Source organism: Triticum aestivum, chromosome 3B (genome assembly GCF_018294505.1).
Source record: "Triticum aestivum cultivar Chinese Spring chromosome 3B, IWGSC CS RefSeq v2.1, whole genome shotgun sequence".
Taxonomy (NCBI): domain Eukaryota; kingdom Viridiplantae; phylum Streptophyta; class Magnoliopsida; order Poales; family Poaceae; genus Triticum; species Triticum aestivum.
Genome location: NC_057801.1, coordinates 727,621,934 through 727,640,191, shown reverse-complemented (window position 1 = coordinate 727,640,191; position 18,258 = coordinate 727,621,934). Strand labels below are relative to the sequence as shown.

The 18,258-nt window shown below is 50.4% G+C and overlaps 2 protein-coding genes across 2 annotated transcripts; both read left to right on the top strand.

Annotated features, from left to right (window-relative positions):
- The first annotated feature begins 1,254 nt into the window (after positions 1-1,254).
- On the top strand, positions 1,255-2,861 carry LOC123072036 (AF4/FMR2 family member lilli). Its single transcript, XM_044495596.1, has one exon. It carries the CDS (start codon positions 1,522-1,524, stop codon positions 2,647-2,649), a length of 1,128 nt encoding a protein of 375 aa, XP_044351531.1. The 5' UTR covers positions 1,255-1,521; the 3' UTR covers positions 2,650-2,861.
- A 1,760-nt stretch (positions 2,862-4,621) lies between these two features.
- LOC123067767 (uncharacterized) lies at positions 4,622-5,827 on the top strand. Its single transcript, XM_044490422.1, has 2 exons — positions 4,622-5,438; positions 5,535-5,827. Exons 1-2 carry the CDS (start codon positions 4,622-4,624, stop codon positions 5,825-5,827), a joined length of 1,110 nt encoding a protein of 369 aa, XP_044346357.1.
- The last annotated feature ends 12,431 nt before the right edge of the window (positions 5,828-18,258 follow it).

The following is an 18,258-nucleotide window of genomic DNA, read 5'->3' as shown; positions in this document are numbered from 1 at the left end:
CCCAAAACAGGCGCCCAACACCTTGTCTATATGGTCGTCCAAATATACACATCTTCTAAATCGACCTCGACAATGTCCACGTCTGGACAATGTGAAGGCGTTGTCTAAACTCAGTTGTAGTCATGATTTCTTCCTCTCCTCAGCAACGGTCCATCTGTCATGGTCCCTTTATATAAACATTCTGATGCAAAACTGGATGTGTATATGAGAAAATCTTTTTAGACCATTCTCTATATGAATATATAGACATCCAAATATACACATGCTATTGGAGATGCTCTTAATGGGTATCGGGGAGGTATCGATGAATCAGAGAAGGAGCACGCTAGGTACATTGTAGCACTAGCAACTAGGGCAGCTATGCGCTTGAGCCTCGGCGAGGACATTGGCACGCAAGTTGACTATAGCTACCATCGAGTCGAGGACAGTATATGCCGACGCATTTCCTATTTTTTTATAAGTATCCGCGGCGGCGCTCAGCTTGCTCGTGCCGATCACATTACCGTTTCTCCCGTGCTCGACCATCTCGCCCCGCTGGGCCCCAACGTGTTTGAACTTCTTCGACGTGGCCAGGTCAACATTGACACGCAAAACTAGCCTAGGGCCCGGCGGTTATTTAATTGGAGTTGATTGATTCCACCGCCCGCCCGTCAAAAACTAAACTGGAAGGTAGTTTGACATTCGTCACCAAGCCAACTCTTTCCCCAGCGTACTCCTCGATAGAGACAATTGGGATGGTTTCATCATTCTTGATTTTTTTTTCACTAGTGTGCACCCTGCGAGGCAGGGCGGCCCCCTGGCGCCGTCCGCGGGGCACGCATTGCCCAGGCCACGCATTGAAGCATGCCGTGAGCTGCCTGCACCTGCACTGTGCCGGCCGCACGTTAACTGATCCGCCACGGACGTCGCCTTGACGCGCCTGCGGTGCACGGAGGCCTCGCACTGTGGACTACCACGCCGCGACTTAATTTTCACCGGCGCAACGTACGTGACTGACTGCCACCTCCGTGCACCGGGTGGTTTTATTACTCCACTGCCGCCGCCCCAGCGCAGCAGCAGCGCGCCACACGCGACCACGCACGGCACGAAGCAGCTGTTTAACTGCGCGGTGACAGCGCCGTCGCGCCTTCCCGCTTCGCTTTTGCTCCTGTTTCACCGTGCAGGCTCGATCGGTAATTCCCGGCGAGTGAAGGTACATAGCCGGGGTGGCGCGTCACCAGACAAAGATCGCAGAGCGCATATGCGGCTCTGCGGCACGCGAGGCGAGACGTGGAAATCAGGGAGCCAGCAGCCAGCTCCCACTTGATGTGATTGATGATAAATACGCGTCAAGTCGCTTCATACGCCTCCCTTTCTCGTTGGATCCCCATCCCCATCCCCATTCCCTTCTCCTCGCTTCGCAAGCTGCTCCGAGTCCCTCCCATGCCGTCCTGCAGCTAGCTGAGCTAGCTCGTGCTCCCCGTCCGAGCCCAGGTACAGGTCGCGTCGTGCTGTTCGTGGGGCTGCATTGCTCGGCGAGCGATGGACGTCGTCGTCGGGTTGCCGTCTTCTCCGCCCGAATCCGGGTGCTCCTCGCCGTCCCTGACCGCGTCGCCCGAGTTCGAGTTCTGGATGGTGGGCAAGAACCCGGGCTCCTTCCCCTCCCCCGCCCTGCTCACCGCCGACGAGCTCTTCTCCGACGGCATTGTGCTCCCGCTCCACACCCTCCAGGCCCCTCCTGCCTGCCCCGACGCCGAGCAAGACCAGGGTGAAGAAGGCGAGGACACTGAGGCCGATGCCGACCCCAACAAGCCGCCGGAGGAAGAAGGGGAGCCTGCCACGCAGGCGCAGCCGCTCGCGGAGGCCTGCGCCGTCCCGACGCCGGACCTCCCCGCGGTCACCTTCAAGTGGAAGGACATCTTCAAGGCCACCGGCGAGTCCAAGGAACGCGCCAAGAAGGCGGAGCGCCGCGTCAGCAGCGTCAGCGGCAACGCCGAGCTCATCAACATCAACATATGGCCCTTCTCCCGGAGCCGCTCCGCTGGCCACTCTACCTCCGGCGCCAGCGCCGGCGCTAGCAGCAAGGCCAAGGCGACCAGTCCCAGCACCGGCAACGCCAGTGCCGCTGTTCCCAGCGCACCGGCGGCTCCAGCGACGGCGGCCGGGCGCAAGGTTAGCAGTGCGCCGTGCTCCCGGAGCAACTCCCGCGGCGAGGCCTCCGGTTCGGGGGCGCCGGCCGTCGCCATTGCGGCGGCAGCTGAAAAGGCCGCTGCCCAAGCGCCCGCCACGTCCATGCTGAGGCGGTGGGTTCCCGGCGGTCAGAGCAGAGCAGTGCTCGGCACAAACGGCATCCGCCTGGGCAGGGCCAGCCCCGTCTGGCAACTGAGGCGCAACAAGCTACAGCATCAGCAAGCCGCCGCGGAGCAGAAGCAGAGCAGCAAGAACAAGGCCGTCCCCGAAGGCGACGCCGCGACGAGCCAAGGCCAAGCGGACGCCGGTGAAGCAGACAAGGCGACGGCGTCGGCCGCAGATGCAGCGCCGGCGACTGTGAGCGCGCCAGCCGCCGCGTGCCGGAACAACGCGGCCTGCGCGGAAGTCGCCGGCGAGGAGTGCGTCCCGCCGCAGGGGCTGTTCGGCCTCCGCACCTTCTTCTCCAAGAAGGTGTACTGATCCCGACACACCGCGCCATGCGTGGCCGTGGCCCCCTCACTGAATGTACATAGGACTCGAGCTGGTACAGGCTCGCCTCGTCGATCCCTTCCACGACCCCCTCCGCCGCCCGTTCGTTCGCTAGCTTAAGCATTCTTTTCCTCTTACTTATCTCTGTACTGTACTACGCATCGCCATGAATGATAGCTCAGCTCAAGCTGCCGTCCTCTCAATCATGAACCGTCCAAGTCAATGGCCATGTACCACTAGTTAGTGTGCACTAGTAAAACCGTAACACGCAAAAAACCATCGATGTGGCGTGCAACACAAACTCACCGGTCCCTTGCATGGCGAGACATGGGTTAATGGGGTTGGTTGGCTGAGTGGGGAGGGTGATGGGGCCAGAGATTAGAGGAGATGCCAAATGATTTGGGGGCAAAAGGCTGGAAAAGTCAGGGTGGCCTCTGCGGCGCCTGTCCCTCCCGCCCGCCGTCCATGCATGCACCGGAACCGGATCGACGATGGATCGATCGGGAGCTCTGGGCTGCATGCCGCCACGGGCTACGCAACATAAATAACACCATTCTTGTTTTGATTCCTAAGGTAAAATCCCCACAAGATATAACCCAATTTAGACCCATATCATTATGCAATGTCTTGTACAAGATAGCCTCGAAGGTGTTGGCACTTCGTTTGCGCCCTGAGCTTGAGGTAATTATTTCAGAAGAGCAAAGTGCTTTTGTTGCGGGACGGCTCATAACAGACAATGTCCTTACTGCCTACGAGTGTACACATTATCTGAAAAGGAAGAAAGGTAAAGCAGGAGCTTGTGCTGTTAAACTTGACATGGCTAAAGCATATGATCGAGTTGAATGGTCGTACTTGAGGGCGGTCATGGCCAAGCTTGGTTTCACGGATATTTGGATTAATCGAGTAATGTGCTGTGTGGAAACGGTGTCGTTTTCAGTCAGAGTAAATGGGGTGCTCTCGGAATTTTTTAAACCTTCCAAAGGTATTAGACAAGGGGACCCAATTTCGCCTTATCTTTTCCTTATTTGTTCAGAAGGTCTGTCTAGTATGCTCAAGAACTATGGGGCAGCACACCTTGGCAGGGGAGTCCGGGTTGGGATACATGCTCCATGGATCTCACACTTATTGTTTGCGGATGATTGTGTGGTTTTTACGCAAGCCTCGACTAATGGTGCAACCCGGTTACAACACATCTTGGAAAACTATAGAATCGGGTCCGGACAACTTGTCAATAGGCAGAAATCAGCGGTCTTTTTTAGTGCAAATTGCTCAGCTGAGGTGAAGCATGCATTCCATCAGGCCTCAGGAATTGAAACCGAAGCGTTAGGAGAAAAGTACTTGAGTCTGCCAACTGCCCTTGAAGATGCACAGATGAGCAATTTGAGCACATACTTACAATTATTAAGAAGTTGATTAGGGGTTGGTCTCCAAAGCTCCTAAATAGCGCTGGGAGGGAAGTTTTAATCAAGGCAGTCCTTCAAGCCATTCCAACCTATTCTATGAGTTGTTTCCGTCTCTCCAAAAATATGTGCAAAAAAAATCACAACTACCATTGCCAGGTTTTGGTGGGGAGGAAATGAAAATACGAGCAAAATGCATTTGGAAGAAATGGAAGGATATTGCTGCTCCCAAATGTGTGGGTGGTATGGGCTTTAAAGACCTTGAGTTGTTCAATCAAGCAATGCTTGCTAAACAGGGTTGGCGACTTCTCACACAACAGGATTCACTCTGTGCCAGGGTGATCAAAGGCAAGTATTTTCATGATGTTGATTTTATGACGGCAACAAGGAAAAAGAATGCCTCGCATACATGGAGGGCAATTATGTATGGACGGGAAGCTCTAACTCATGGCCTGATCAAACGTATTGGTGATGGTAGCAATACTAGAGTTTGGGAGGACCCCTGGATTCCTTCAAACTTGGGCTTTAAACCCCTTTTACGTCTTCAAAACTCGACCGTGAATATGGTCGAGGACTTGATCAACCCATACAATGGAGACTGGAATAGAGAGGTTTTACAGAATAATTTCCTTCCTATTGATGCGGCTGCTGTGCAAATGATTCCTTTGGGAAGGATGGAAGAAGATAACTGGGCATGGCATTTAGAGAGAAGTGGAAATTTCAGTGTCCGGTCAGCTTACAGGGCAATGCTTGGTGCTCGGCAGCAAACAAATAATCCAGCTAGCTCGGCAGGTGATGATAGAACATTTTGGAAGAAGCTTTGGAAGATGCCTGTACCCCCAAACGTCCGTAATTTTTGGTGGCGTGTGATTAGGAAGTTTATCCCATGCCGATCTATTCTGAAGGAAAGACGTATTGAACAAATCAGTTTCTGCGAGGATTGTGGATGTGAAGAAACAATCACTCATTCTTTGTTCGATTGTACATGGGCTAAGCTGTTTTGGCATCAAATAAGGAACATGTTGGGTGTCAAACTTCCTCGTTTGCATCCGGACTCATGGGCGATGGATATGATTGATGGAGGTATGGTCAGTGATACAGATGCCGCTGTCATCTTATGTGGATGTTGGTCTGTATGGTCAGAGCGCAATGCAAAGAAGCACGGAGATAAAGGGCGGTCGATCCAATGCTCGGTGAAATGGACTGCTGATGTGACTATGGATTTGATAATTTCATCAAAAGAAGGAAAGAAAATGCCTACTAAGGCTGACGATAAATGGCGACCCCCGGAAATTAATTGCATTAAGCTGAATGTGGACGCAAGTTTTTTGGCTGATTGTCTCCAAGGAAGTACAGGGGTAGGTGTGCGCGATCATGAAGGTAAACTCGTTCGTGCCCAGGCACTATGGTATGAACATGCAGCCAATTCTTTTGTTATGGAGGCGTTGGCTATTAGAGATGGAGTCCGACTTGCAGGTAATATGGGTCTCCGGAACATCATCGTTGAAACTGATGCTTTGGCTATTACGAAGCTCTGGAATACCAATAATTTTGGGCGTTCAGAAATTGCTGTTGTGCTTCAGGAAACTAAAGAGCTTTCAGAGAGTTTTCAGTTTTTTGTTTTGTCTTATGTTCCTAGAAAGGCTAATGAGCTTGCACATCTATGTGCAAGGCAAGCTAATCCTCATAGAAAGCGTTGTGTCTGGATAAATTTTATTCCTAGATTTCTAGAGGCTTGTCTGTACAAGGACCGTAACTCTCTGTCTTGATCAATATAGCTCTTTGAACTGCAAAAAAAAAAAAAAAAAAAAAAAAAACAAGGCGTACGCCGTTGGATGCCTCTGCACATGCGCCTGCTGGCTTGCTAAATCTGTTGGGATCTTGTGTGGTAGCGGCCTGTATTATCGATGTCGATGCAGCACTCCTCCGTCGGCCCCGTGCCCACTGCCCACGCCGTGCTTGTTCTAGGCCGCGCTTGGTGTGGCCACGAGTTGGCTCTTGGCTGTTGGGTCCGGGCCATGCATGCAGACATGCGCTGCTGTCGGCACCATGATAGCAAGAAACAATTTGCTCATGGGACCAATCTCGATAGATAGATAGAATCAGCAAAGCGGTAGTAAAACTGGTCTGCTGGTGTGGTGCCGAGCGGTGTAAAATTAAGTAGCCTGTGCTGATGGCGGCGTTAAAGAGTGGATCTCTCCTCCTTAACTGTACAGCTAACGAAGCTAGTAGCAACGAGCGAGGTTTGTAGCCTTTTGCAGAGGGCAGAGGGACTAGTTGCAAGTAGGGAGCAAGTGGTGGTGATGGTGCTGGCGTAGTACTACTACTCCAGATCAACCTTGCTTCGAATTAAAGATTGGTTGTGGTTGACAGAGGTTAAAGCGCGCAGCATCTAGTCTGGTGTGGTGCTAATCGTAATCTAATCTCTCGATTCAGAGTGAGACAGGCAGTACTGATTAGGTTGGTTCAAAAGAAAAGAAAAATGGTGATGCAGTAGTACGGCTGCGTGCGCGGGGCGCAGGACGTGCGGCGGCCTGCCTGCCGGCAAGTGGGCCGGCAGCGGCTGACCCCGGCTCCCTGGATGGCCAGTTAACTTACTGCTTGATCGGCTCTACGCAGAGTCCAGTCAGTACAGCCCTCGAGGTGCAACGCAACGTTCGTGCCTGCGCTGCGCTGCATCTCGCGATCTTTTTCTTTGTGCTGCTGCTTTGCCGATTTTTCCATGGGGGAAAGGTACGGCCGGGGCCGGGGGTGGAGGAATCAAATCAGCTTTGACGTATCATACGGCCTGTGATTTCGGGAGGAGCGCGCGGCAGGGGCGCCCATCCCGAACGGAGCCGGCCGTGGCCGGCCCGCCCCGACACGGCGAGTGGAGCGGCACCCGCCGCACCGCGCCGCATTGAGCGGCTGGTGGTTGCAGGGCGGGCGGGGTGGTGGGGAAGTCTGGGTGGTGGCGGTGCCGTGGACGTGGGGGGCGGCCGGGCGGGTGGCCGCGCGCGGCAGGGCAGAGCGGGGAGCACATGCCATTGCCGAGGTCGGGTTTGGATGCAGGGATCGATCGGGTGGTGATGGTTCCGTGTGTGTTCATCGGACGGTTACGTCTTGTGGTGTCCACGGATTGGACGCCCTGGATCCTCGTCGGGCAGAGTTGGAAAACAAACCCTCAGTTTGGTCGATGGATCATGGACGAAGAAGGGTGGGCGTACAAAGTAGTGCTCGCATTTATTCTTTAATTTATTTTAGGATTTCCGACGATGCGCATTCAGTGGGAGGAGATGTTCCCGTCGACAACGAGGTGCCCATGGTGACTTCGTAAATTTCAAGATGATATACCGGCCCAGTCTTTCGAAGGTGCTCATAGGGGTAGGGTATGCGTGTGTCCGTTCATAGAGGGTGAGTCTATGCGCGTGTATATGAGCGCTTGTGTCTGTACTGATGTTCAAAAAAAAAGTAGACTGGCAAATTGCGTCCCAGGATGAAAACGTATGGCACATTTGCTAGCTTGTATGTAGCTCAACCAGGCATGCACGGTATAGAGATGACATGTTCGATTGCCTCGGCTACATCTATCTTCTGATCCCCGGGCCAGGCTGAGGGGGAGGGTTTTTCGACAGCCAAGCTGTGGCGAGGCACGAGTGGGGAAGGGCGGGAGACGGGCAAGACGTGTTGAACGTGCCTTAACTCATGCTCAATTCTCTTCCCTCACCCCCGAACCTCATTCACAACTCACTCTCTCACCATCTTTTCGTTGTCTCCGATGGCCGCTACACCGCCGAGCCACCCCAATCCGGTTCCCTCCGGCCCCAAGAACCACAACCACCGTCTCCTTCTCTTACTTTTTTGCCTCCGTGACACATCATTTTCTCTCTCAAGGTAGAAGTAACACCTTACAATAATGATCATTATACTTTTCACAACTTCATCTAAATGCAAATAGAGTGATGCTATACACACGATGTAATTGCAGCTGACGTGTGCACGATCCCATGTGGAAGCACAGCAGCGCACATACATGCAGCAGGGAGTTGGCTTTTCTGTTAGCTGATGCATGCACACTGTTCGCAGATCGTGCAGTCCGTGTCGTGTGTGAAGCCATTTCGAACTCTTGCTATGTACATGAAAAGAACTCTATATGCGGTAATTGCCTTTGGCTCCTAGGTGCATATGCACCCATTGTCGAAATCCAAATTCCGAGAAGTTAAAAAATTCGAAACAAAAATCCCGCGTATATATCCGGACATTTTATGTGCGTTCACAAGGTTTCAGTGAAAAACGACGTTTTTTGTGGCTTGTGTAAAAAAGATAAAGAAATGCCTCGTGAATAGTTAGAATGAAGCATCAGAAATTGTCTTTTTTACACAAGCCACAAAAAACGTCGTTTTTCACCGAAACCTTGTGAACGCACATAAAATGTCCGGATATACACGCGGAATTTTTGTTTCGAATTTTTCAACTTCTAGGAATTTGGATTTCGACAATGGGTGCATATGCACCTAGGAGCCAAAACGCCACTCTATGCTTCTAGCATTGTATCAGAATGTGCAATGATCTAACGTAGCATTTATATAATGAGCAAATGGCATATCCATGAAAAAACAATTCTAGCTATAATGATCATGCAAAGCATATGAAAATGACAACGTTTCTCTAGTTACGTAATATAAATAGAAGGTCGGTCAAGCAGACCCTCCAACGGTTCGCCGCCGAGCATTATCATACAATCAGAGAGGAAAGCCCCCGGCTCCTAGCTGCCGGCTTCATCAGGCTGGTCGCCCACCATGAGTGGACGGCTAATCCGGTTATAGTCGGGAAAAAGAACATGTCCTAGCAAATGTGCATCAACTACACCGACATCAAAAAAGCTTGTCCAAAAGACTTGTTCGCACTACCCGCATCGACCAGGTGATCGACTCACCACAGGTTGAGAATGGCTCTGCTTCTTGGACTCTTATTCTAGAATCAGAACAGGAGAAAACCTCATTTATTACACTCTTTGGGTTGCTCTACTGCATCATCATGCCTTCGAGACTTAAGAACGCGGGGGTTACACCTAACAACGGACAATGCAAAAATGTCTCCATGATCATATAGGGATCAATGTGGAGGCAGACGTTAAGGACGTGGTCATGAAGACACGCGATGAGGCCAACCTGCTAGTCAACCTCGAGCAAATCTTTCCAAACATTCACCGCTTGCCACTATACAGGCCCCTCGGGAAGGGAGGGAAGTTCCAGTCGAGAGACAAGGCAAAAACCGATTTCGCGGACCTCAAGCATTTGTTTCAGTCCAATCCAATACAGGCGTCACTAGCTGAAGCAAAGTCCATGCTACTCTACATATCCTCCATCGCGCAGGTCATTAGCGTTGTCATAGCTGTTGAGCAGGGCAAAGCTCAGCGGGTCCAGCACCCGTATATTACGTCAATGAAGTTTTTTTATAACTCCGCTCTCCGGATTTTATTCATTCAACGGTAGCATATCTGAGTGCACAATGCATCTCAAAAAATCAGGGATTACATTAAAGTATGTAGCAACATTCTCTATAGCTAAAGCTTCCTTAGCACAGGTATGGGCAACAAAATTCACTAGACGGCTAGCATAACGAAGCTCGAATCCCTGAAAAAACGGCAGCTCCTCCTGCATCTCTTGAAAGATGTGGAACCCCTTCGATTTGCCTCTCAGTCTACCTTCCCATAGCTAAACAACATTGAGGCAATCTGTCTCCACTATCACATGATGATAGTTCTTCTCCCTGGTGAGCAAGATAGCATCTCTGCATGCCAACATTTCCAATGTAGGGGATCAACCACCCCTTGGTACCCAGTGCACCGCGATACTAATAGTCCGTCGTCGCTGTTTCAGGCAACCACGTCAGTGCCACCTTTTGCACTAGCCGTGTCAACAGTGCCATCGACATTCTTCTTGACAACCCTGGCCATCGGCGCCTCCCATAGCTGCTGCCCATTGACAACAGGTATATGTGTCGCAGGGGCAAGCTCCAACGTCCCCACAATTTCTGAAATAATCTCCATGGACCGCTTTGGTTGGTATCTTTCTTCATGGTGAGTGAACCTGTTCCGACTGCTCCACACAGCCCACATCACCGTAATGCCAATAGTTGCATCCTTCTTTGGCACCAAACTAGCTTCAAGAAAATCAGTGGCCCAAGTGTTTGGATGGAGTCGGGGCTTCTCTATACAAAATACTGTCTCTGCTTCCACCCAAAACAACTTGGCGTGATCACATGTTAACAAGCAGTGAAAGAGACTTTCATCTCCATTTCCGCACATTGGGCAGACTGCGTATTTGCTCAAATGTTGTCGTTGCAGTTCCTTCATGCAGGGTACCCGCTACCAGAAGACCTAGATCTTCGGCAGCACTTTAGCTTCCAGAGCTCCTTCCACGTGTGATCAGCCCCCCGAGAACTACCCTTCCTGGCCTGCAAGTTTTGTTTTCTGTCCATTATCTCTCGGTAGGCTAATCTTACACTGAAAGCACCAGATTTCTCCCACGCCCACGCCCAAATATCCTCTCCACCTCGTCTAGGCCTCGACATTGCCAATATAACTTCAACATCTGGTGGCAGGAATACTTGACGTACCATCTCATCATCCCACTTCCCAGTGTCCAGATCCAACAAATCACCAACCAGCTGAACCGGGTTATGAGTGAGCCTCCCTATTGGGCGCATGGATCTTGTGCCCTCAATCCAATTGTCATGCCATATCTCCGTCTTTGTTCCATCTCCAATACAGCGAATAAGCCCCGCCTTCAGGATCTCACACCCACATATAATTGCCTTCCAAGTTCGAGAGGCACTTGCGGGGCAGTTTGCAGATAGGAACAAACCATCTGGATAGTATCACCCTTTCAATACCCTCGCACACAAGCTATTAGGATATTCTAATAGTCTCCAAGCCTGCTTGGCCAACATTGTATCATTGAAAACTTCCATATCCCTAAATCCCATGCGACCCTTGGACTTAGGGATTGCCATTTTTTTCGAAGCTTGCCAATGCATTCCTCTTTTGTCAAGTGATCTAGCCTACCAATATTTAGACATAGTCTTAATGAGTTTCTTGCACAGACCTTTTTTGAGTTTGAAACAACTCATAGAGTAGGTCGGTAGCGCTTGTACCACTAATTTCAAGAGGACTTCTCTAGCAGCACATGATGCCAACCGTTCACACCATCATTGTACCTTCCCTCTAGATCTCTCGTTCAGATGCTCAAAATGTTGCTCCGTCAATCTGCCCACGACAGTTGGAGGCCAAGATATTTCTCTGTGAGTGCTTCCCGTTGAATGTTTAGTGTATTCTTTACTCCTCTTCTATTAGAAGCACCACAGTTCGGACTAAAAAAGACCAAACTTTTTGCCAAATTGGCACTCTGACCAGAACCACTAGAGTAGTCTTAAAAAATGGAGTTTAATCTCATAGCGCTCCTGTGATCTGATTTCGTGAAAATCATACACTCGTCAGCAAACAACAAGTGGGATATCCATGGAGCTCTTATACTGACCCGAATTCCTCTATCAATCCAGCCACCATCATAGTTTTTTAGCATCCATGATAATCCTTCACCACACAGTAGGAACAACTATGGAGAGGTTGTGTCCCCTTGCCTTAAACCTCGGTAATACTGAAGGAAATATGTCCTAGAGGCAATAATAAATTTATTATTTATTTCCTTATTTCATGATAAATGTTTATTATTCATTCTAGAATTGTATTAACCGGAAACTTAGTACATGTGTGAATACATAGACAAAACATATTGTCCCTAGTATGCCTCTACCAGACTAGCTCGTTAATTAAAGATGGTTAAGTTCCCTAACCATAGACATGTTTTGTCATTTGATGAACGAGATCACATCATTAGGAGAATGATGTGATGGAAATGACCCATCCGTTAGCTTAGCATTATGATCGTTACAGTTTCATTGCTACTACTTTCTTCATGACTTATACATGTTCCTCAGGCTATGAGATTATGCAACTCCCGAATATCGTAGGAACACTTTGAGTGTTACCAAACGTCACAACGTAAATGCGTGATTAAAGGTGCTCTATAGGTGTCTCCTAAGGTGTTTTTTGGATTGGCATAGATCGAGATTAGGATTTGTCACTCCGTGTTTCGGAGAGGTATCTCTGTGCCCTCTCGGTAATACTCATCACTATAAGCCTTGGAAGCATTGTGACTAATGAGTTAGTTGTGGGATGAAGTATTACGGAACGAGTAAATAGACTTGCCGGTAATGAGATTGAACTAGGTATGATGATACCGACGATCGAATCTCGGGCAAGTAACATACCGATGACAAAGGGAACAACGTATGTTGTTATGCGGTTTGACTGATAAAGATCTTCATAGAATATGTAGGAACCAATATAAGCATCCAGGTTTCGCTATTGGTTATTGACCGGAGATGTGTCTCGGTCATGTCTACATAGTTCTCAAACCCGCAGGGTCCGCACGCTAAACATTCGATGACGATTTGTATTATGAGTTATGTGTTTTGGTGACCGAAGTTTGTTCTGAGTCCTGGATGAGATCATGGACATGATGAGGAGTCTCGAAATGGTCGAGACATAAAGATTGATATATTGGAAGGCTATATTCGGACACCGGAAGTGTTCCGAAGAAGTTTCGGATAAAACCAGAGTACCGGGGGTTACCGGAAACCCCTCCGGGAAGTTATTGGGCCTCATGGGCCTTAATGGAGAAGAGAGAGGGCTGGCTAGGAGGTGGCGCGTGCCCCCCTTGCCCCAATCCGAATTGGACAAGGGGAGGGGGCGGCGCCCCCCTCCTTCCTTCTCTCCTCATCCTCCTCCCCCCCTTCTCCAACTTGGAATAGGAAAGGGGGGGGTACTAGGTTTGGAGTCCTAGTAGGACTCGCCCCCATGGCACGCCTCCCCTCTTGGTCGGCCTCCTCCCCCCTCCTTTATATACGTGGCCAAGGGGCATGCCATAGACACACAAGTTAATCTTTTAGCCGTGTGCGGTGCCCCCTCCACAGTTACACACCTCGGTCATATCGTCATAGTGCTTAGGCGAAGCCCTATGCCAGTAACTTCATCATCACCGTCGCCACGTCGTCGTGCTGACGAAACTCTCCCTCGGCCTCAACTGGATCAAGAGTACAAGGGACGTCATTGAGCTGAATGCGGAGGTGCCGTACGTTCGGTACTTGGATCGGTTGGATCACGAAGTCGTTCGACTACAACAACCGCATTAACTAACGCTTCCGCTTTTGGTCTACGAGGGTACATGGACACACTCTCCCCTCTCATTGCTATGCATCACCTAGATAGATCTTGCGCGATCGTAGGATTTTTTTTGAAATTACTGCGTTCCCCAACGGTGGCATCTGAGCCAGGTCCATGCGTAGATGTTATATGCACGAGTAGAACACAAAGAGTTGTGGGCGATAATAGTCATACTGCTTACCACCAACATCTTACTTTTATTCAGCGGTATTGTTGGATGAAGCGGCCCAGACCGACATTACATGACCGCGTTCATGAGACTGGTTCTACCGACGTGCTTTTGCACAAAGGTGGCTAGCAGGTGTCTGTTTCTCCAACTTTAGTTGAATCAAGTTTGACTACAGCCGGTCCTTGCACTACAAAAAAAAGACACATCCGTGACATTTTGGGCCGAACGAATTTTTTCTGTCATACTTATGACACTTCTATGACGATAATTGTGACAAAATCCGGTATCATCATAGATGTGGTGGGCTCCTACTTCTATGACAAAAATTCATGACAGAAAATTAGCTTTTCGTCCTGGGCAGGCTAGAGACGCAACTGCATGACATTCTTTGGGCCGCCCATGATGGAAAAAACCGTGGTAGAAGCGAGGGCGAGGAAAATATTGGGGTGTTCCCGGTTACGGTGGGTAGTCGGGGCCGAGCGATGCACGTTTCTCTCGTACACGTATGCGCGTGGGTGTGAGGCGTTGGGCTGTAACTGAACCCGAGCGAGGCGTTCGCCTATACTGAGCGATTGCACTGCAGGCTACGTGTTACTGAATCCGAGCGGTCGATCGATGGCTGTTAACTGAACCGATCGAGCGATTCCTTCGCAACTGCTACTAACTGAAGCCGGTCGATGCTACCTCTGGATGAACAGTGAGCGTTGCGGGGGGGGGGGGGGGGGGGGGGGAATGAAGAGTGAGCGGTGGGGGCGGATGAACAGGACCCCGTGGTGTTGCCTCTGGATGAACAGGACCCCGATCGATCGAGCCGGTTGGGGCTGGATGAACAGGACCCCGTGGAGGGCTGGATGAATAGGACGACCCCGTGGAGGGCTGGATGAATGGTAGACGGTGGAGTGGTGGATGAACAGTAGCCCGTAGAGGGGTGGTTGAACAGGAGCCCATGGAGAGGGGTGGTTGAACAGTAGCCAGTGGAGTAGCGCGCGGTGGAGGATGGATGAATAGTCGCAGGTGGAGGCTGGAGGAGGTCGTCGGTGGATGAATAGTAGCCCGTGGAGGCTGGAGGAGGTCGACGATGGAGATGAACAGTACCCCGTGGAGTCCCGTTTTGTGGCACGCCACACCCCTCCCGATGAATAGGACCCCCATTTCGACCATAGAGCTCCAACACAAGTCCGTTTCCTCCGTTTTGCGGTACGCCACACCCCTCCCGATCAACAGGACCCTGTTTCGACTGTAGGAGGTACAACACAAGTCCGTTTCCTCCATTTTGCGGTATGCCAGACCCCTCCCGATGAATAGGATCCCGTTTCGAACATGGCCGGTCGAACACAAGGCCGTTTCCTCCATTCCGCGGTACGCCATGCCTCGTTTCCATCGCCTGTTCCATCTAAGCTCTCCCGATGAACACGACGACACATTCCGCTCTGACCCAGCCGGTTGGCTCCCCATGAACACGACGACGACGCTGTTTCTCCGTTCCGACCAAGCCATGTACACGAGCCCTGGCCATATGTATGCGCGAGTAGGCGTTCGAGACCCCTCCCGTATGTACGTACGTGGCCGTATTTTCTTTCTTGCACACTGGCCGATGTACGTACGTGTACATGCTACGTGCGCTCCTCTACTACGACACGTGAGCGCCTCTAATCGACCAGTATGTACGTACACGTTCGTGACCAGAATGACAACGCTACGTACGCTTCGACCAGGTGGGTCCCGACTGTCATGCACTTCCTTGCGTGCAAAGATGTAGCTGGTGGGTCCCAGCAGTCAGGGGGCGAGCCATTTTTTTCGCCCGGACGCACTTCCTTGCATGCGAAGATGTAGCTGGTGGGTCCCAGCAGTCAGGGGGGCATTTTTTTTTTGCGAAATATGGTGGCCCGTCCAGTGGGTCCCTACTGTCAGGTGCAAGAATAATTATTTTGTGCGTAATAAGGAGGCACTTCCTTGCGGCCGCCGTGGACCCAGCTGTCAGTCTCTCCATGTACAGTACTCTTCCGATGGAAGTGGTTCCTTGACCACGTTGACCACGCCGCGCCAAGAGCACCAGGGCGGTGGACGACAGTGAGGCCTAGGAAGGGGACAACACAGAGCCGGGGAAGATGCAATAGTGGAAGCCCGCACGGAGAGGAGTACGAGGGTTCACTGGTTCGGCTGCGGTGTGAGGCTGTCGCCGCAGAATAACAGGGGGTGTGGGTGAGTAGAGGGATGGCCTGGCCATCGGTGGGAGTAGTAGGGGGCGGTGAGGCCTCCGCGGCAGCATAGCCAACCACGGGAGGTAGGAGCAGGCGGCACGACCAACGCTGCTTTGGGCGGCTGGAGCAAAAAGACCAGAGGTTGAAGAAGCACTACATCCGTTGGATGGACATCATACGGTCACTGGAGCTAGAATCGTTCATATATTGACTAAGTTGACAAAGCCCTCCGTCCCCATCAACTTAGTAGGCCCACAAGTCAGCCTCCCACTATGGTGGGTCCACCTGGCAGGGGGTATTCATTTTTTTGTGCGCAATAAGAAGGCACTTCCTTACGTGCGAAGATATAGTTGGTGGGTCCGACCTATCAGCGAAGGGAATTTTTTTCGCGAAATACAAAGGCCCTTCCGGTGGGTCCCAGATGTCAGGTGGAGGAATCATTATTTTGCGCGTAATAAGGAGGCATTTCCTTGTGTGCGACCGTGGAACAAGCTGTCAACCTCTCCACGTACAGTCCACTTCTGATGGATGTCGTTCGTTGACCACGTTGACCACGCCACACCGAGAGCACCAGGGCAGTGGACGACAGCGAGGCCTACGAAGGGAACGAAACGGATCTGGGGAAGACACGTCAGTGGCTGCCCACAGGGTGGAGAGTACGAGGGTTGACTGGTTCGGCTGCCGTCGCCGGAAAATAACAGGAGGTGTGGGTGAGTAGACGGATGGACAGGCCAGGGATGCGAGTATGATGGGGCCGTGAGGCCTGCCCGGTAGCACAGCCGGCCACGGGAGGCGGGAGCAGGCGGTTCCGACGGTGCTGGTTTGGGCGGCTGGGGCAGGAAGATCACAGACTGAAGAAGCACGATTGCCGTTAGATTGACATCTAACGGTCTGACACCGGTAGAGTCGTTTGTTGACAAAGTTTCTTTTTTGAGAAACCTTATGTACACATGAACTTAGTAGGCCCACAAGTCAGCCTCCAAATCTGTGGCAGACAACATAGAGCCCATTTGCTATTTTTTAATAATTTGCAGCCCATTTGCTGCCGAGGACCACGGTCAAAAAGTTCGACCTTATTTTGCATATTTCAGTGGAGTCCGAACTGTTGTAATCCCGAAATAATAAACAATTTTTAAGAACTTATTGATTTGCAAAAAAAATCTTTTTGGTTTTGTAAGCAAATAAGACGTGGGACAATTGAGTTGGTTTAAGGGAAAACCAGTGGTAAAAAAATCAGCGTTGGGAGGAAAAACAACAATAAAAATAAGGATGTAAATATGAAAAGGGAATTTTATGTATTTTCAATATAATGATACGTGTATATGAACTAGTAAAATTATAGGTAGAGATTAGAAAACGAATATAGGACATGCGTTTCAAGAGGAAAATAGAACTGGGCTGTGTGTTTGATTCAGTAAAAAAACTGCCTGCGAATGTTGTAAGACAAAATATAACTAATGCTGGTAGGCCAGAGGCTAGTAGATACCTGTTGGATCTTTATGCCCCGTTGTCGTCATGGGCTGGGCCTGTTAAAACCAAAACCAAGCCTGGGCAGTCTACAGCCCAGTTGAAACTTGCTCGACCAGAAAAAACAATATACGTGCTCAATAAATGAGAGAATTCTGCAAGTACAGACTGATAACTGGGATGCAGCAGGGATATTGTTTTTCATCGTGATAATAAGTGCATGCACTTGTTTCGAAAAATTTGGAGAACTGGGAATTTGAATGGCATGTGCTTATGCTACCCATAAAATAAAAATCAGGTGCCTGCAAATTTGTTTCGAAACAAATGATTCAGCTTTATATCCGCATCGACCCTCGGCATGATGGTTGGAAGCAAATGCAAGTTCATACCAAAAGATCGTTAACAACAATACCAACTTGTGGACGACAAGGTAATACAAGTACCAATACCAAACAAACTTATAGTCTTTCTACTCCTGGCCCTAGTGTTCGTCTGGTAGAAAATCTTGCAGAGGACCAGCTCCCGCTCCTTCCCTTACTCCAGGTCCCCAAGGTGGTACTGGTGCATCACCCAGTTGGTCCTCTGTTGGTCGAAGTTCTTGTTGGTGTGCAGCACCAGAACCTTTTTGCTGCCCGTCTGCCGGTCGTTGACCATCCCCGGCAAGGTATTTCCGGTCTTGTTCCATATTGCGTGAATGCCGCACTCCGACTGTATCTTGCGACGCGTCCACGTGCCCGTTTTGAACGCCCTGGAATTGCACTGGAAGAAATGCTTGCGTAGGCCACTCAGTGTGATACCTGCAGTATTGTCGAATATATGTTTTAGTGTATGTAGTTGGCATTTTCATAACATCTTTGGCATGTTGTAGTCACTTGTTTCACTTTTTATTAACTGTCAAATTGTAATTGCTTCACCAGGTCTATGTCTAAAAAGAAAAATAGAGCTATAAACAAAGGAATATGTTTGTGCAAGTAGATGACTGATCGGGTCTTACCTGGAAGTTTCTCAGGATGGGTGTAGCATATGCCGTGCTCGCCGTTGATGGTTGGTATGAACAAATCGATGAGAAGGTGAAATCTCGCGCTGTCAGCACTC